The sequence below is a fragment of the Lepidochelys olivacea genome, assembly GCF_965140295.1.
Source record: "Lepidochelys olivacea isolate rLepOli2 genome assembly, chromosome: 2".
Classification (NCBI taxonomy): Eukaryota; Metazoa; Chordata; order Testudines; family Cheloniidae; genus Lepidochelys; species Lepidochelys olivacea.
Genome location: NC_140412.1, coordinates 243,376,605 through 243,397,284, shown reverse-complemented (window position 1 = coordinate 243,397,284; position 20,680 = coordinate 243,376,605). Strand labels below are relative to the sequence as shown.

The 20,680-nt window shown below is 39.6% G+C and overlaps 1 protein-coding gene across 3 annotated transcripts in view; it reads left to right on the top strand.

The window, feature by feature from the left end:
- The window catches only part of CUL2 (cullin 2), an 86,433-nt gene that overhangs the window by 22,221 nt on the left and 43,532 nt on the right, over window positions 1-20,680 (top strand). For all 3 annotated transcript variants that reach the window (XM_084619557.1, XM_084619556.1, XM_084619555.1), the window contains exons 5-6: window positions 10,604-10,709; window positions 11,144-11,226. In XM_084619557.1, coding sequence (XP_084475683.1) covers window positions 10,604-10,709; window positions 11,144-11,226 — 189 coding nt within the window. The remainder of the gene's footprint in view (window positions 1-10,603; window positions 10,710-11,143; window positions 11,227-20,680) is intronic.

Below are 20,680 nucleotides of genomic sequence, written 5' to 3'. Positions count from 1 at the left end.
TGATTGTGCTTGGAATTTTATATTTGAGGGTTCATGTTAGTGGTTCTCAAACTTTTTACCATGAGATTATACTTCTATCAGAGCAGACAAGCTCAGGTCATGGATTCATTTTAGTTAAATTACACTAAACTCATATGAAAACCGACATAAAAGAATAAAAATAAAAATCTGTGTGTTATACAGTTACAATAGCTTTCACATTGATCTGTTTCCTTGAGGTAGATGAACTTGTTTTTCTGTGCCCAGTTTCTTTGGGGGTGGAAATGTTGACCCAAATTGAATCGTGACCAAGCCACCAGGCTAAAAATAGTGTTTGCAGGGAGCCCTTGTCTGTCTAGAACATAAGAATATTGCCAGAGGATGTTGTGAAGGCCAAGACTATAACAGAGTTCAAAAAAGAACTAGATACATTTTATGGACGGTAGGTCCATCAATGGCCATTAGCCAGGATTGGCAGGGATGGTGTTCCTAGCTTACCGGTTGTCAACTCCTGGACCATGTGCAACCCAGTTAGCACACAATTGTGGCCCAGCTCAGCTGTGCTAAAGGCTGGCCCGCATGGCGGGGTCCAGGTTTCCGGCAGCTCAGTGGGGTCTTGGCTATCCAGCGCAGCAGGGTCCGGGGAAGAGGCTGCCTTGCCCCTGCAGCCCAGGTAACGCATATGTGGCCCACAGTGACAAATAAGTTGAGAACCACTGCCCTAGCCTTGGTTTGCCAGAAGCTGGGAAGGGATGGCAAGGGATGGATCATTGGATGAATACCTGCTCTGTTCATTCCCTCTGGGGTGACTGGCATTGGCCACTGCCAGAGGACAAGATGCTGGGCTAGATGGACCTTTGGTCTGACCTAGTATGCCCCGTTATGTTCAGTAGTTGGAAGTTGAAGCTAGACCATTTCAGACTGGAAATAAGGTATACATTTTTACTAGTGAGAATAATTAACATTGGAACAATTTACCAAGGGTTGTGAAGGATTCTCCATTACTGGCCATTTTAAAGCAAGAGTGTATAGTTTTTCTACAAGGTATGGTCTAGGACTGACTTCGGGGAAGTTCTATGGCCCTGTAATAGAAGAGGTCAGACAGTGGTCTCTTCTTGCCTTGGACTCCATGAAAATGTTCCTGCCTGGACAGGACCACCATCCCTCTGCTGCCTGATAACCCACAGTTGTGATTTTGAGTGGAGGAGGAGGAGAGTATCGCTGTTTATAGTGTCAAAGCTACAGTTGCCACCAGACTGCTGGTGTATCACTGGATAGGAAACCTTGCTCAGATCCTGCTACCCTGCTTAGATGAATGAGACCTACCAATTGGAGCTGGAACAGGCATACAGGAACTATAAAAGAAAATGTCATACAGCATTTTACCTTGTCTTAATTTCAAGACTGTAAATTAAAGAGGCAGGTATCAAGACCTACAGAACCCGTGTACCTATTTTGAACTACAGTTTCCCCTCTCAGGGAGTGGCGGATTATTACAGAAGGGAATGTTTACCTCCGAAAGGATCTGTCCAACACACTACTTGCTTTTTTCCCCTCTACAGTACTGTTAGGACCTTAACTGCACAATGGACACAATAAACCCCTTTTTTTACTTACCCTGCACTTTGAAGAGCACATGGTCCATGTGTTGTCATTGATGATAATATTGTATTTCTTTGATGTGAAGAAAAATAGAAAATTTACTTTCTTGAAATGAGTGGGGACATGCTGTTTCAGTAGTGGTCTCCCTAATACCATGTACAATGGTAAATGTTACGTATTTACTTTTGATATTCCCATTTATTCAACCAAGACTTGTAGTTGTCCTTTTATCATAGCATTACACCTCCTGGCTTATATTCTGTTGGTTATCTATAATTCCTAAATCCTTTTTTGAAGCCACTGCTTTCTAGAGTACAATTCCTCTATCCCTCTTACTCAATTTTTCTATTAAATATGATTCCCCCCACTTTAATTACAAATAGAAATATTGGCCAAGATTTTTGAGTGACTAGTAATTTTTGGGTGTCCAACTTCGATGTTTTAAAACCTCCTGCTTCTCAGAAAATGTTAAGAATTGTGACAGGGTCAGGCCAGATGACTACAGGAGAGTAATAGAAGGCAGATATATTAGCCCCAGGCTAAGTATGTCCCTTTTCCCTGAGTAAGGTAACAGGGAAGGTTCCAGAACAATCAGGAACCTTCTGGAGACAATTGAGACAGGCTCATGAGAACACCTGCAGCCAATCAAGAAGCTGCTAGACTCAATTAAGGCAGGCTAATCGGGGTACCTGGGTTTTAAAAAGGAGCTCACTTCAGTTTGTGGTATGCATGTGAGGGGCTGGGACCAAGAGGCACTAGGAGCTGAGAGTGAGAAGGCGGACTGTTGGAGGACTGAGGAGTACAAGCATCATCAGACACCAGGAAGAACCTCCTATGGTGAGGCTAAAGAAGGTGTTGGGAGGAGGCCATGGGGAAGTAGCCCAGGGAGTTGTAGCTGTTGCACAGCTGCTGCAGGAGGCACTCTAGAGACAGGTACCTCTAGGCCCTGGGCTGGAACCTGGAGTAGAGGGCGGGCCCAGGTTCCCCCCAAACCTCCCAACTCCTGGTCAGACACAGGAGTTGTTGGCCTGGACTGTGCGTTCATGAAAATGGCCAAACTGAGGGCTGCTGTGAAGCTCCAAGGCGAGCAAATCCGCCAGTAAGCACAAGACCCAACACGGTAGAGGAGGAACTTTGTCACAGTATCCACCATCCAAGAAAAGACGCTTTGAGGGTGTCTCAACCTGAACATCCCAAATGGCTAGATACAATAGAAAGTGTTGGTAGTGTGTTTATACTCCTGTCAACTTCATCGCTGAAGCAACAACATTACTAATGTTATAAGCACACATCTAAGAGCTGGGATTGTTAATTTGTGTTTGTTTTCAGCTGGCCCTGCAGAAGAAGGGAAAGTATCTTATACAACTAAAGATTCTCTTTAATCTAAAAATGAAATTTAAAAAATACATATTAATAAAGCTCACATAGCAAAAAGTTCTGGCTAAAGCACTGCACTACCCAGTAATTTAATTACGAGCAAAACCTATTGAAGTATTACAGAACTATATTATAGAGCAGCACCATTTGTATAAAATGGCACCCTTAAGGTCAGGGCCAGAGAAGTATTGTGCCAACCTATTCCCCTTGATGTATACCATTGACTTTAAGCCTAAGGATCCTTCAAAATGTGAAACGCATTCTTGTTGTTCACTGATATCTTCACTTGGAAGGGAGCTGCACCTTTATGAAATATGAAGAATGTGCTGTGTTTTGCCTTCAGTGAAGTGCTCGCTCATTTGAATCTGAATAAGTAATAAAAGTTGCACAGCAAGATTTGCATTTTAGTTTGTGGAGATGAAAATTGGCTATTACCCCCGTCTGTTTGTACCAAATCATAGTAAATGCCTTTAACAATTATAGTACTTGTAAATAATCACCCATACAATTTACACAGCAGAAAAGAAGACTGCTGGACTGAATATTCATACATGAGCTGAATGGCTTATACATATTGTCTAATAATGCGTGTATAAGTCCAAAGATGAGTACAGAACCATTAAATTGTGAACCTACATTAAAAATGGTACCCTCTGCTTTCTTTAATGAGCTTGTACTGCTTTTTATTCCTGTTAATTCTGAAGAACCCAATACAGCTTACACAGATTCTGATCCTCCTTAGCTGCCATCAGAATTGTTTGCTAGGTTCTAGTTAGGTGCATACTGAGAGTAGAATTTCAGTACAGTGGAATTAAACAGATATAACTTGACTAATGTAGCTTGCAGAACTTTCATTGTGCGAGAAGGAAATAACCTGATTTGACTCTGAGCCTAGGCTTAATTTACAGGGCTAGCACTTGGGAGGTGTGAGGATTTTTTTAACATGCAAACTGGAATACAGGGACCCCCTAATACTTTTTTTTTTTTTTTTTTTTTTGGAGTTGCTGTTCAGTGTATAACTACAATTTAGGAGTAGGTAACATTTTTGTAACCTTATGTGGAATTCTTTATTTACTATTTTCTGATACACAAAAAGATACTAAGCACATCACAGAAACAAGTAAGGACTCATCTGCCCTGTAGAATTTACACAACAGGTGATGTGACGACGTGGCTCATTGATGGATAGAAAGAGGCAGGGGCTAGGGTTTGAGACAGTAAAACATGTTCCTCTCCTGGCAGTTCAGTTATGTCGAGCTTTTTTTATTTCCATTTTACTTCTCTCAGGCAATAAGGCAAGAATGAGCAGATAAAACAAAATTCAGTTAATGAATTGGATAAGTCAGCCCAGATAGCAAGACTTACAAAGAATCTGTTAAAACACATTAATCAGCAATGGATACAGCAGTTAGATATGTAGATATCCAAATGTGCTTCTAAAACAAGCAAAAAATTTGAGTAGGTATAGTTCTGCATGATCCAATTGCATGTAATTATAAATTGGCAAGATCATGTACTATTGTTTGTCAAGTGATCATTAAGCATGCAACAATTAGCATCATAAAGCAAAATTATGAGTCTCAGGTGTTAAAGTGACATCCACTTCATAACATCTTCCCACTTCTCTCCTTTGTGATTCTCCCTACTTTCTAAAAAGAATGGTGCTAATTTATGTCTGCACATATTGGAGCTAAATGTATATACATTTTTCAGTTGAAGAGTAGTAGATTTAAATTCTGACAACTTGGATCTACATTAATAATGAGCAAATCTTATAACAGTAAAGCATAATTAATCCCTCACCGAGGTCTTGCTTCTGTTTAAAGGGATAGTGTCAGGTCAATTTTGGCCTATAAGTTTCACTAAACCTATTACGTAATTTGAGGCTAAGAGATGTATTTATATATTTTTAAAAAATCAACAGCAAGTTTTTTAACTGACCGTGCCACCCACCTCCTAGTTCCCTGCTGTGTTTACAACACAAACTTTGCAGCACTGGGAAGCTGTAAGTGAAATGACTCCATTTTAGCTTTTTTTTTTTTTTTTTTTTAAACTGTGTATTTGTATGTGTTGTAAGTGGTAGTTAAACTTGCCTCGTGTCCTCTAAAGCATTGGTTGTATCTGGTTTGAGGTAGGGTGTGTATGTGGTTTTTTTTGTTTTGGTTTGGTGGTGGGGTTTTTTTGGTCAGTGATCGTCTTAGAAGTGTGCAATTATTTTCACTGGGACTACTTTTGTAGTGGTGAGAAAGTGGTTGTATTTTTAAGGAATCATTTTCTGTGGTACCCTGAAACTCTACTTCCCCTTTTTATTTCTTATGTTGCAACTTATTGATCTCCCTATCAGTCCAACTTTGCAATTAATCCTTTTATCAACATACATTCAAAGATGTTGGCTGGTTTATTTCTTCTCAATCTGGTTTGGATCCAAGGTAGTGGTATAACTGGAATAATTCATAGAAATCTGATTTTTGAAGTTTGTATTATCTCAATTTCTCAAATGTCAGGTCTGCTTTGTAAGAATTGATCTAAGTAAAATATTTAACTAGGAAAAACAAATGTTTGTGGGACAAGGGGCAGTCACAGATTTTTAAAACAAGACTATCATAATCGTTCCTTCTGGTCTGACCTCTTGCACAACAAAGGCCAGAGAATTTTGTTCAATAATTTCTACTTTAAGATCATAACTCCTGGTTTTGAGGTAGAGCATATCTCTTAGAAAGATCTCCAATCTTCATTTAAAGACTTGAAGTGATGGAGAATCCATCAGACCTTGGATCATCTTTGTAGCTCTTTTCAGAACTCTTTCCAGTTTGACATCCTTTTTGAATTGTGAATTCCAGAACTGGGTAGTATTCCGGTAAGTCTCGCAAATGCTATACTTAGAGGTAATGTCAGCTCCCTATTCCTACTCTCTGTCCCCCATCTACTACATTCAATGACCAAGTTAGCCCTTTTAGCCACTTCATTGCACTATGAGGTCCATAGTGCAGTTAGTTATCTACCATGACTAAAGCTAAGATTTTTGTCATGGTTATTTTAATAAAAGTCATGGACAGGTCACGGGCAATAAATCAAAATTCACAGAAGCTGTGACCTGTCTGTGTGACTTTTGCTGCTGTGGCTCCATGGTTTCCCCTGCACCATGGTGGCTGGGAGACATGGGGTTCCCTCTCTGCCTGCGGCATCTGGGAGCTGCAGGGTGACCATATTTCCCAAAGAGAAAAACGGGACATCCCCAGTCACTTGCCCAAGGCTGTCTCCCGTCACTGGAACCCTGAGGAGGGCCCCGTCAGGAGTCTGTCACCTGTCGCTGGAATCTTGCAGGGGGCCCCTTGTTCCGGCTGTCATCTGTCACTGAAACCCTGCAAGGGCCCTGCTGGCTACCAGCTGCAGAGTCCCACAGCCCTGTGGTTGAAGCAGAGAATGTCATGGAGTCTCTGGAAGTCACGGATTGTGTGTCAAAAACATAGCCTTAACCATGACTTCCAAATGCTTTTTACAGTCACTACTTTCTAGGATACAGTAATCCATTGTGTTAGTGTTACCTACATTCAAGTTTGGGATATCCAAAAAATACCTTGTATTAGTTGGGTCAGGAAGCCTTTAGTATAGGTTTAAGTGTTTCTAAATAGGAAGGGTATTTTTAGTTGATGTGTTTTGAGTGCAGTGTTTTCCTTTATAGAGTTTTTGATGAATGCTGATTTTTCTGGGTAAATGTAGGACAAAATATGACTGTTACGCACATCATCACACTTCACTACACTTGGGGAATCTGAAATCAAGCAAAGTAAATGTTACCAGGCAGAGATTACTTTTTTCATTTATCAAAAGAGCACAAGTAATGACAAGTAAACTTAGATTTAAAAAAAAAAAGTTCTGTTGTCTAAGAAACAGGTAAGGACTTTTGTTTGCAACCTGTAATTTTAAAGCTGATACTCTAATATTTGTCCATCACTTGGAAGTTATAAAACTGTATACAGTATGTACTGAGAATTATAGCCATACATGTCAAAACATAGTGCCTTTTGGAACAGGTCTGATCCAATTAATAATGGCATCTTGTATTTACTGACAATTTTTATGTGCAAGTACTCCAAGATAAATACTGACTAAAATAATAAATCAAGCAATTGTTTCACATGCTGTATAAAAGTCATTAACATCTAAGAGCTAATGGGATAAGATCATGTGATATTAAAATAAATATTAAATTCATTCTCAATTGTGTTTTCAGAATTCCTTATGGAATTCCAGTGTGATACTGTGGCCAGAAGGGCTAATGCATGCCTTATACGTGTTGAGAGTTGAATATGGAATAAGGGTAGGGAAGTTGTGTTATCTCTGTACTTGACACTGGTCTGACTGCTACTGGAATACTGTCTCCATGTCTGGTGTTGTAAAATCAAGAAAGATGTTGATAAATTGAGGAGGATTCAGAGAAGAGCCATAAAAGATAGGAAAACATGCCTTATAGTGAAAGAATCCAGAAGCTCAGTCTGTTTAGCTTAACCAAGATAAGTACCTAAATGGTGAACAAAACTTCGGTAATGAGCTCTTCAATCTAGCAGACAAAAGTATAACAAGCTCCAGTGGCCGGAAGTCTGGAGCTGCGAGGGTTATTAACCATATGCACATGAAATTGCTAGTTAGTATCAAGGATTTTTAATACAACTATTCAGGAGTAATACCCTATGATTGGAGAATAGCTAACGTCAGACCTGTGTTTTAAGAAAGGGGGAAGTTATCTGGGCAATCACAGACCTGTTAGTCTAACCTCAATAGTATGGAAGACTGTGGACCACATGATGAAAGAAAGGAAAAGAAAAAACTAATGAAGGTAAATGGCAAAGGGAGTGTAATGCACCATAGGAACATGGGTTTACCAAGGGTAGATTGTGCCGGAATAACCTGATTTCCTTCTTTGTGAAAGTAATTTTTTTATATATATATATATATATAAGGAAAATCAATAATATACCTAGACTTCAATAAAGCATTTGACACTATACCAAATAGCAAATTATTAGTTAAATTAGAGAAGGTGGGGATTAGCACAAGAACTGTAGGTACATAGGGAACTGGCTAATGAAGAGAAGGGAAAGGTGGTGCTGAAAAGTGGAGGGAGGTTACTAGTGGAGGGTTTCAGATTTGAGGGAGGTTACTAGTGGAGTTCCTCAAGATCTTTCTTGGGATTAGTCTTCCTCAGTATTTTTATTATTGACCTTGGCACTAAAAGTAGGAATGTGCCAATGAAATTTCCTGATGATACAAAGTTGGAAGTTATCAATACAGAGGAGAATCAAAACATTATACAGAAATATCTGGCAGACCTGGAAGACTGGAATGATGGGATTAAAGTCAAAGGTAAAAAGTACAAAGTCATGCACTACGGCAGGGGTCCCCAATGCGGTGCCCGCAGGTGCAATGGCACCAGCCGGGGAAGTTGTGTGCTCCCGCAGGATACCGCACCGCTGAAATGCCGCCACTCAGCGAGGCCGCCGGCGAACTGCCCGCCGAAATGCCGTCGAGAAACGGGCAACGTTTCTCGGAGGCGACACTTCTTTCCACTGCCGCTTCTACGCGGCATTTTGGCGGCGGGATGTCTGGCGCCCGCCACAGTCTTCTGGGAATAGGAAAGTACTATTCCTACAGAAAGGTTGGGGACCGCTGCACTAGGGTCTAATAATAAGTTCTGCTACAAGCTGGGGTCTCCTCAATTGGAAATGATCGAGGAAGAGAGAAACCAGGGTGTGTGGGTTGATCACAGAATGATGATGATGAGCTACCAGTGTAATGGAGCTGTGAAACACGTAAATGCGGTCCTAGGATGTATCAGGTGTGGCATTTCCAGTAGCGATAAAGAAGTATTAATGCCATTGTACAGGGCACTGGTAAGATCTCATGTGGAATACTGTGTACAATTCTGGTCATCCATCTTTAAGAAAGTTGAATTGAAACTGAAACAGGTGCAGAGAATAGCTATGAAAATGATCAAGAGACTGTAGGTCCTATTTTCTGAGAGTAGACTGGAAAAGGTTGGTTTATTTTTAGCGCAGTGATTCTCAACCTTTCCAGACTACTGTACCCCTTTCAGGAGTCTGACTTGTCTTGCATACCCCAAGTTTCACCTCATTTAAAAACTACTTGCTTACAAAATCAAACCTAAAAATACAAAAATGTGGCAGCACACTATTATTGAAAAACTACTAATTTTTTACATTTTAACCATATAATTATAAAATAAATCAATTGGAATATAAGTATTGTGCTTAAATTTCCGTGTACTGTGTGTGTGTATAGAGAGCAGTATAAACAAGTAATTGTATGTATGAATTTTAATTTTTATGGACTTTGCTAATACTTTTTATGTGGTCTGCTGCATAAAAACTAGGCAAATATCTAGATGAGTTGATGTACCCCCAAGGGTACGGGCACCCCTGGTTGAGAACCACTGGTTTAGCTTGTCAGAAAGAAGGCAGAGAGAGGCTATAATAGCTTTTTATAAATACATTAGGGCAGTAAACACCAAGGAGGGTGAAGAGCTATTTAAGCTAAAGGAAAATGTTGGCACAAGAACAAATGAGAATAAACTGGCCATGAACAAATTCAGGTTGGAAATTAGAAAAAGGTTTCTAACTGTCAGAGGAGTGAGGTTCTGGAACAGCCTCTCCACAGGAGTTGTGGGGGCATACAACTTAATTAGTTTTGAGAGTGAGTTGGATGAATTGTTTAATGGGGTTCCTTGGGATGCTGGGGAGCAGGTCTCAGGAGCCCAGGTGGGCACTTCTGGTTTATGTACTGTTCCTAATTGCTCATGCTTCACAGTTTCAGGTTGTCCTCTGCAGGGATCAGGAAGGGATTCCTTCCCCTATCCCCTTCCAGTGTGTTCTGGGATTTTTACTGGTCTTCCTCTGAAGCAAAAAGCTGGAAATGGGACACTGGATGGGGTGGACTAGTGCTCTGAGGGGGTACCGAGCATGCTTAGCTGACTGGTTCTTGCTCTCACTGATCACCCAATGTGGGGTCGGAATGCTTCCCATGATAAGTTTGGCAGTGACCCTGGCGGTTTTTCACCTTCCTCTGCAGCATGAAGTACAGGTCATTTGCCGGGATTATCTGGGTACATCTCTCTTAATGAATTCCCTGATACTGATGTCGGATATTGATGCATCTTGATCCCTCCTGTCCTCTGCTTGTGACACATAATAATTTAGTCTCCTGTGGGCTATAATACTTTTGGTCTAATTTTGGTTGTTGGGTTCAGCATACAGGTGCTGGGTGGTGTTGGTGTCCTGTAATATACAAAAGATCAGATTAGATGATCTGATGGTCCCTTCTGGCCTTAAACTTTCACTCTAAGACATTGGAACAACTTGCCAAGGGTTGTGGTAATTTTCTATCACTGGCCATTTTTTTTAAAAATAAGCTTTTTTTTAATGCTGTAGTTCAAGTGAATTAATTCAGGGAGGTCCTACAGCCTTTGTTTTTATACAAGAGGTCTTGTAATAGTCATTTTCAAAGTCACCTGCTTTCTCTCCTTCCACTAAGCTAAAGACATTGTGTGGTTACAAAGGTTATTGAAGTATTTAGTATCTCACTCAGTTTTGTGCTCTGGGGGTTGATTAAAATGCTTTTGTTTCCATAGGTACCTCAACACGCAGTTTATTAAGAAGAACAAATTAACTGAAGCTGATCTTCAATATGGCTATGGAGGTGTGGATATAAGTGAACCACTGATGGAAATTGGAGAGGTAAGTAGCTGTAAGAGGTAAACATAAACTGTACATAAAAACACATCTTATAATTCAACTGTGTTCTTTTAAATATTGATTTTTAAAATTAAAAATATGTACAATCTAAAAATATATAGCTTGACTTTCAGTGGGAGTATTGAGCACCTTGGAAAATCAGGTTAAAAAGTTTTATAGAGGACTTGTCAGTTCCTTATCTGAAAAGAAAAATTTAATAAGGTACAACCTGGAGGTGGGAGGAAACCTATGTAGGTGTGGATCTGGGTAAAATATTGTTGATAAAGCAGACCTGGAATTTGTCAAACAAAAGAATTGAGAATGGAAACAGAGATTGGGAAGGATGTTAATTCCTGCCCAAATCTTGCTTCAGGTTGTGGATTTTTAAACTGCATTTACTATGGGATAAGTTTTCTGTGATGTTTGTATCTTTACAGCTAGCACTCGATATGTGGAGGAAATTAATGATTGAGCCACTGCAAGCCATTCTCATTCGAATGCTCCTCCGAGAAATCAAAAAGTGAGTGTTTGCTTGTTTTCTATGAGTTACAATGTTTCTAACCTGGTCTAAAATTTTTTTGTAATTGTTTGCTTGGAGAGGCCTGTGAATTGATTGGACTTCAGCTAAGCTGCTTTCTTATTTTATTATAAGCCAACTCTGAACATGTTGATATTACCTCATTAATGTGCCAAAAGCTTTAGTTGTCGAAAATATGAATGCTTTTGTTGTGATTTACTTGTGCAGAAAGAGAACCTGAGTTGAAAAATTTAATTCTCTATAGTTAGGCCTGGAAGAATTTAATGATGATTATTTTTTTGAAATTCAGTTAATATCGATTTTTATTTTTAAGCTTTTTTAAAAAAATTTCTATTTAAATAAATTTCCAGTTTCACACTGGGGCTACAGGGGGCTACCTGTGTGGCTACAGGACTGATTACACTGGATCCCTGCAGCTGCGAAGTGTGGAGAAAGCTGTCATCTTGGCAGTGCAGAGCAAGCGATCCTGGGGGAGGCCACCCCCTTGCTGCATGGCTCCTGCCTGGGGATGGCCCCCATGCTCCCAGCTGGTCTGTGAGCGAATGGGACCGTGACAGTGAGGCTGCCGAGAGTTCCCTGCGCTGCTGTGGGGTTGGATTCCTGTAGGCGCAAAGTGGGAGATTTTGCTTGCCAACTGTTACCAGTTGATATATATATATATTTTTCATCTGTTTCAGTGTGTCAGGTGAAATAGATGTTTACTAAGGACTAACAGTTCAAATCAAATCCTACCAAGCCTAACTATAATCCAGAGGGAATGTTCTTTAGTACCGAAGACTTGAGACTAGAACTCTGGTTTCTCTTCCTACTTCTAATGCTGAGTTGAAGAGAAACCTTGAGCTAGACACAGTGTTTGTGCCTCTCTTTATATATCTGTGTAATGGGAATTTTTACCTACTGCACATAAGGAAGTGTGTTTTGAAGGTTAATATTTCTATATTGGATGAATATAGTCAAATGAAGCACTTTGTAATTGCTTTATAGCATACTAGTAACTATTCATATTTCATTTCTATTCCTTTGAACTGGATTTTATGAAAATGTGTTAAGGTCTGATATTACATCCTTCTGAAAACATTACTTCTGAAGCCTGTAATATACCTAATAATGTTTAGAGCTGCCGAAGACCACTTCTTCTGGAGCCAACATGGACACTGATTCAAGGATAAATTGGGTGTTAAGTAACAGTAATCATATCTTAACTCTTGAGTCTGGTGAATGAGGGTCATAAGGGTATACCACTTGGCAATGCAGAAGTTTCTGTTTAATTACACTAAGGACAAGCAGCACGGATTCTCATCTTGACTATTTATTAGCTGACCTAAATGTGAATGACACTACTGAGACAGAGGGCCTGATCAATGAAAATTGGGTATTTCGTAGGAAAAGGATGCTGACACACTTATTAGAGAGGGCTATTTATTGTCAACCATGAAGCAACACTTTCAATAACTCTGAAAATGATCACATTCTTTCCCTGTGGAGAATTAGCTGATTATGGGCCTGATCCAAAGACTGTTGCAGTCAATGGAATGTCTCCCATTGATTTCAGTGGGCTTTTGATCAGGACCTATAAGAGAGTGGGGCTGATTGATGGGGTATTTTGGTTTTTGTTTTTTTTTTAAAGAAACTTTGAAAGTGGTAAAAACTGTGTGCCTGTAGGGCTCCAAGCAGCATTATCGTCTAATGGCTAGACCTGATTTCTCTCTTCTGCTCTGCCACAGGCACTGCTGTATGACTTGAAGCAAGTAATTTCACATCTGTTCCTTAGTTTCCCCATCTGTAAAATAAGGCAAATGACTTTCCTTTCTAAAGCAATTTATAATCTATGCATGATGAAATGCAGTATACAAGTGAGAATTGGTTATTATTGTTACAAAAAATTATTTCTTTCAAGTACCAGACAGTGTAGTGCTTTCTGTCAAACTTTTACAATTTTGCCTTTTCTGAACTAACATTTCAGTAGTATTTGTGCTATCTTCCATGATTCATACATATTAAGGTCAGAAGGGATCATCAAGTCTGACCTCCTGCACAATGCAGGCCACAGAATCTCACCCACCCATTCCTGCGATAAACCTGTCACATACGTCTGAGCTATTGAAGTCCTCAAATCATGGTTTAAAGACTTCAAGGAGCAGAGAATCCTCCAGCAAGTGACCTGTGACCCATGCCCCATGCTACAGAGTACATGCAATCGTACATAATTAGTACAAGCAATATTGCCAGCAACTAATATGATGGCAAAGAACAATTGTGAAGATTTTAGTGGCAACTGCAGTAACTGGCTTTTAGAATCAAGTTTAGCAGTGCAGGAATTGCACAATATCTTCTGAAGTAGCAAATATTACATGAAGTAGATGGAACACTGAACTATATAAAAAACTGAATTATATGCACACTTCTCATATCTAGTACTCAGTATGCAAGACTGTACATAAAAGTAAATTCTGCTTCATGCAATTATTTCGCAGTCCACTAACGTGTTTTGTGTTTTTTAAAAAGCATATCAGTAAGTAGAAGGGGAATTATACCTCTTATAACTGGAACTTTTAATGCATAACACAATATAAAATTAGTAAATAAATATATCCCAATGATTGTATCCTTGTTGGTCCCAGGATATTAGAGAGACAAAGTGGGTGAGGTGTAATTTTTTATTGGACCAACTTCTGTTGGTGAGAGAGAGAGGCTTTTGAGCTATACGGAACACTTCCTGAGGTCTAGGAAAGATATTCAGTGTCGTAGTTAAATACAAGGTCAGACAGATAGTGTAGCATAAGTACAGGTTTCAGAGTAACAGCCGTGTTAGTCTGTATTCGCAAAAAGAAAAGGAGTACTTGTGGCACCTTAGAGACTAACCAATTTATTTGAGCATGAGCTTTCGTGAGCTACATCCGATGAAATGAGCTGTAGCTCACGAAAGCTCATGCTCAAATAAATTGGTTAGTCTCTAAGGTGCCACAAGTACTCCTTTTCTTTTTGTAGCATAAGTAGTTACCACATATTCTAAGGGATCTTTCAAGGTTAAGTGGCCTGTTAACACCTGTCACAGAGTCAAGTCACCAGGGTGATGCTCTGGAACTATTCCATACAAAGCCAGTCAGGACTCTGGGGTAGCATGCCTCCTCTCTCTGAGCATACTGTCTCCAGGGCAAGAAGCTTACACAGCTTTGAACTTCTGGGGTCTGACTTCGGAGCATTCAGCATCCCCTTCTACATCATGCGCTTCCCGCAGCAAGTCCACCCAGGCAGGGTTCCTGAGGAAGCCAGAGAGCCCTGCACCCCAACTCCACAGTCAGATGTGTCTCTAAGCCAGCCAATAAAACAGAAGGTTTATTAGTCAACAGGAATACAGCGTAGGACATAACTTGTTAGCACAGAAAATCAGTGACTTTCAGCCAAGTCCATCTTGGAGGAAGGGGAGCCCAGAGCCAGGGCTCTGGCCCTCCCCCTGTGCCCCAAGCCAGCCGAGACTGACTCTCTTCCAGCTGCCTGGCCCCTGTCCTGCCCGTTGCTCTTCCTCCGGCCTTTGTCTCGCTTCCCTAGCCAAGAGTCACCTGGTCGCATCCCCCTGCTTGGTCTCAGGTTATGAAGGGGTGGCCATAGCATCCATGCACACAGCTAGATTAGCCTCCACAAAAGTCATTCACCCTTATTCCCACCACCTAGACATTGGTGCAATACACAGGGAAACTGAGGCACACACAGCATTCATGCAAAAGAGTAAAAGTCACATAGGCTCACATACAACATAAGAGAAAATCTCAACTATGTCATAACACCCCTGGAGTCATAAGACAAAAAGGGGGTTTAGTGGGTTGCGGATTGTCATACATTATAAATCCAGTGACTTTATTAAGATGGTGGTTGTTAATGTCTAGCAAAGTTATGAAATTAAGCTCCCAGGCTCATCTTTTGCAAGTGTTGTGCAGGGTTCCTTTGTGGATGAGGACTGATAGGTCAAATATAGAGAGATCACTTTGTGAAAAGTGTTTAGCCACAGGTGATACGATATTTTTCTCTCTTATCATTTTCCTGTGTGCGTTCATTCAAGACTCTCCTGATTGTCTTTCTGGTTTTACCCACACAATAATTATTGGGACATATAGTGCACTGGATGAGGTACACTGCATGTTGTGGTAGGAATCTGTAGGAACCATAGGTCTTGAAAGGTGCGATATGTGGGGTGTTGATCATAGTAGCAGTGGAGATCTGTCTGCAGGTTTTGCATCTGTTCTGGCAGGGTGTCGTGACACTTTGAGTTAGTGTGTCCCTCAGAATACCATCTTTGCTAACATGGACATAATTTCCCTAGATACCAGAATCCTTAACAATGACGGCATGGGTGCCTGTTTCAAATATTTACAAGACAATGGACAACCCTCAGATACCCACCTAAAAAAAACACATGCCAAACTCATCCATTTAATCCATTTTACATTCAACAACAAACACTGAGTCAAACTGCCATACGTACTAGGATGGTTACCAAATATGCCAACTTCTTCATGGGCCCCCTTGAAGAATTGCTGCACAAATGCACCACAAAACCAATTCGATAATTTCATCCTCTGCACAGATGACTTAAGCTCTCATAGATTTCCTCCACAACTTCAACAACCACTGCCCATCCAAACTCTCTCTCTGGAACACTTCCGCACTAGTATCAACTTCCTGGACACCATGATCAGCTTCAACTATAAAACCCTACAGACAACTACATACAAGAAATACACAGATCACGACACTCACCTTCATATGTCCATTAACAAACCAAGAAATCTGTTATCTACAGCCAGCCACTCAAATACCACAGAATATGCTCTGAGGAGAAAGCCGGGGATATACTCAAAATCACCTTCACCCAACAAGGACACTCCACCAGAGAAGTAGATCACATCGTGTAATGGGCCACCCAAATACTCCAAGAAAACCTACTTCAGTACAGAAATAAATCCCCCTCCAACCGCACACCCGTAGTTGTCACCTACCACCCACCCTGGGACCCATACTGGGTGTTATCGAACAACTCCAGCCCATACTCAATGGGGACCCCATCCTGAACAAAATCTTTCCTGAACCCCATCTTCTGACCTTCAAACAACCTGCCAACCTCTCCAAACCAATCAGAAGCAAGCTCCCCACAGACCAGGACACACCAACTCAAAGTGGCACGATATCCTGCCAAAACAACAGATGCAAAACCTGCAGACACATCTCCACTGCTACGATGATCCACCTCCACCACATCACGCCTTTCAAGATCCATGGGTCCTATACATGCCTATCACAACATGTGGAGTACCTCATCCAGTGGACTAAATGCCCCAATAGCCCTATATATTTGAAACCAAAGACAATCACTGTGCTCTCGAATGAACTTACAGAGGAAAGTGATAACAGAGAAAAACACCATATCACCTGTGGGTGAACACTTTTCACAAAGCGATATCTATATCCGACCTATCAGTCCCCATCCACAAAGGAAACCTTCACAACAACTTGAAAAGATGAGCCTAAGAGTTTCAATTCATAACTTTGCTAGACACTAAAAATCATGGTCTTAATAAAGACACTGGATTTATGATTTATTATAACAATTTGTAACCCACTAAATCCCCTCCCCCTCTCATAACTACAGGGTTGTTAATGGACCACTTCAGCTTGAATTGTCCCTTAGAATATGGCTTATCTACTTACGAGAAACTATTTGTTTGACCTTGTATTTAGCTGTGACACTCTGAGTATCTTTCCTAGACCTGAGGAAGAGTTCTTTGTAGTTTGAAAGCTGGTAATAAAAGAGAATATATCATCCACCTTCTCGCCTATATTTCACTGAAACTGTTGATATGTTGGAAATGGTTTTTATGGCTAGATTGTCAAGTATGTTATAGAAAAATAACTATAAATGTTGTGAAAGCTTTTTAGTGCAATACAAACTGAACAATTTACTTGGAATTTTTTTTAATAAAGGCTTCTGACCAAAAGCTTAAACACATTTATAGTTATGCTTTTAAGTAAGTACAAATGACCGTTATACTCTGTGTTAAAAATAAGCCTGTAAATGTGTATTAGTTTTAAAGCAAGAAGACAGCAAAATATAACTAGGAGACTTAAAAATAATCCTGAATATAACACACTTTGTTCCCCCCCTCTAGCCCAAGCTATACTTCTACAAGGCAAGCTGCATGTCAACTTTTGCATTTGTGTTTGAATACAGCAGGAAGCAGACAAGATCATGAATTGTGAGGAAAATTCAAGTATGAAATACCTAAACAGAGAAATAATTTGAAAAGGATTGACGTGCTAGTTCAAATTAGAGTAATAAGTAGAAACTGACTAAAACTAGGTTACAGATTTTTTTCTATTAAACACATATAGTTAACTGGTTTCTTTATCAGAAGGGAAGCCATGTTAGTCTGGATCTGTAAAAGCAGCAGAGAGTCCTGTGGCACCTTATAGACTAACAGACTTATTGGAGCATAAGCTTTCTTGGGTGAATATCTGACTAAGTGGGTACTGATGAAGTGGGTATTCACCCACAAAAGCTTATGCTCCAATATGTCTGTTAGTCTATAAGGTGCCACAGGACTCTTTGCCTGGTTTCTTTACTAGTTATGAAATTACTAATAGTTGTTGAGGTGTTCATATTATCCACTGTGAAAAGAAAACCTATTACATTCAGTAGCACTCAGAAAAATAAATGTAAAAATGGCATTTTAGTCTTCCATATTCTCAATGACTTCCATATCAAATTTGACTAGTTAACAAGTCTTAAAGGTTTTCTTAAAGCACAGCTTGTTCAAAAATCAAACTGAGTTCTTCCTCATGGTATACTTCCATAATCATTACAAACCAGTAATGTATTTTGTAGTTTTGTTCACAAAATTTGCAACATAATTTGCTCTTTAGTAGTTGGTTTGTTTTGCAATGTTGGATATTGGCATTAGTGCACATAAAAATTCCTAGTAAACAAGCAGATATGAATCGGAATATGTACTTAAGAATAAGATACTGTGTACGAACTATCCTGGATCCATTTTTTTTTAAACAGCTTTTTAACCACATTTATTAACAACTTTGGATCTGAAGTAGTAATTGGACATTTGTTCCTGCATTCTTTCTGGTTACTTAAAGAATTAACACTACAATACATTTATTTTGAAGGCCATCTCATGTAAACATAGGCTTTCCTTGCAAGGACAGCCTGTGTTTTTACTGTTGTATCCTGAACCTTAAATGTGCCTATTGGTCACAGTTGTGCAGTGTGCAATATACTGTTGCCTTGTCATTCCACCACTATAATTTAGTTGTTAAAATGACATAACAGTGTGGTTGACATGAGTTTCATTGTGTTCTACTTTAAAAGTTGTGCAGTTTTCTTATTTGATTGTAAAAAATTCAAGCATGGAGGAGTTGGCAAGTTCAAATGTAGCATAGTCTTGTGGTATCTATAGGCTGCTTATTTGACTGACAGGCCATCTGATGTATCAGATAAATGCAACCACATAGTTCTATCAATAAATATATTAACAAAATAATCTATCACAAGATTATCTTGCTCAGAAATAAGTTTGATATGTGCTCATCTTAAAATGAGGAACTTATAAAGTGCCTGTTAAAAAATTACTGTTCTAAAGAACTGTAGTGGGCATTATTTCTGAAGAATCATTTTTTAATAGTATATATAAAGATTTTTGTTTTTAACATAATCTTATTTTAAAAAAAATTAAAACTCTGAAGTGGCTTGAAATATGAGGAAACCCTAATAGTGTTCTTTTACCTATTAGACTATTTCCTCCTTAGTTTTTGTGAGCCAAAACATATTCTCTTTGCCACGCAGTCCTTTTGGTCATGTTTGAAATACTTACATAATAGCATACTTGTAGTGAAAGAGTGAGTACACTAGAAATGTTTGGCAATATAGCTATACCAGCAAACCCTCCTACTGTAAACGTAGCTTCTATCAGCAAATACGGGCTTTGGCTTTTATAGCTTATTCCAGTTCCTCAAATAATATAGGTTATACCGACAATAGTTTTTTGCTGGTATATCTGTCTCTACACTAGGGCTTTTGCCAATATAAAAAACTTGATAAAAAAATCACCCTTCAAACCCATGTTGTTACACTGACAAAAGTTTCTAGTGCATACCAGGCCTGTGCTTCTTCAGTGGACCAATTCTGTCGCTAATTTTAAGAACTCACCTTCTCTTTTACTTTATATATAGTTCTCTGTTTTGTGTGATGGTTGCGTCTGGACTATTTTTGTTCCTCTTGTCTGTTCTAGGTTTCTTGGTTTATGAGTTTCATTATTGTAGGTACATAGACAGCTTGATGGTACTGATTGCTCTAAAACATTACTAACACAAACAAGATTGTAGATGTGATGTGTCTGTAAAATGTCTTTAACAAACACACCTGCTGCCTTTTTGTCTTGGCAAAGGTCACTTTTTCCTTGATCTTTCTGTGTGAGTTTCACATTAAGGAGGTGACAGTTTTGAATAATCCTCTTTGGACCCTCCAGAGGAACTCTCATCAAAGTGGCAGAAAAATGGCCATGGATCTCAGGGCAAAACACTAGATATAGCTTGCTCCTTAGGTTCAAAGGGATTTCAGAAAACTTCAAATCTTGGAATTACTTAAATGATGCTTAATAAGCCAATGCCTGCAGATCTGGGAGGTATTCCAGAACAGATGTTCGTGCTGGAGCTTCATTTGGTATGATATAGTGTTTGGTCCTTGACAGAGTAGTTTCTCTTCTGACAACATCTTTTCCTCTTCTGGTTAGGACCTGAGAGGTATCTGAGTCAGTCTCAGTTACAGTAGAAATAAGCCTCTTCCAGGTCATTCTGGCATCCAGCTTCCTGCCTGCTTCACAGGGAACTATTTCTAATTTTAGATGGGTTTAGAGGGGAGCTCAGAGTAATTAACTTTGTGTGTGTGTGTGTGTGTGTGTGTGTGTCCTGGTCCCTATGCATGATAGCCTTTTGCTGCTCTGGACCATTTTTGGTGTTGAACCATGTGGTCTTTTTGATAGCAACCTCTTGCTTCTCACTAACATACTTGTTCTAGAGGACCACAAGAAAATCCTGTGCCTGTTGGTTACTCTTCACATAAAAGGGAGAGAAATACTTGATCAGTTCTATGTGGACCTCCTCTGGTTTGGAGAGCATCCGTCTATGACAGCTTTTCAGGTACAGATGGTAGGAGATGAATACAATATGCTGTCTGAGTCAGTGCTTGGCAAAAATGACCATTGTTTGACTCAGAAAGGAGCTAATGATGGCTGTTAGTTATCAAAGATGAAAGTATTTGTAAGATGGAATTTATCACAATTTTTGGTAGCAGTTTTGTTTTTGCTATTATGCTTGAAGCTAATAAAGTACACATTCTGAGAAGTCAGCGTCAGACTGTATCATGGTTAATGGAGGA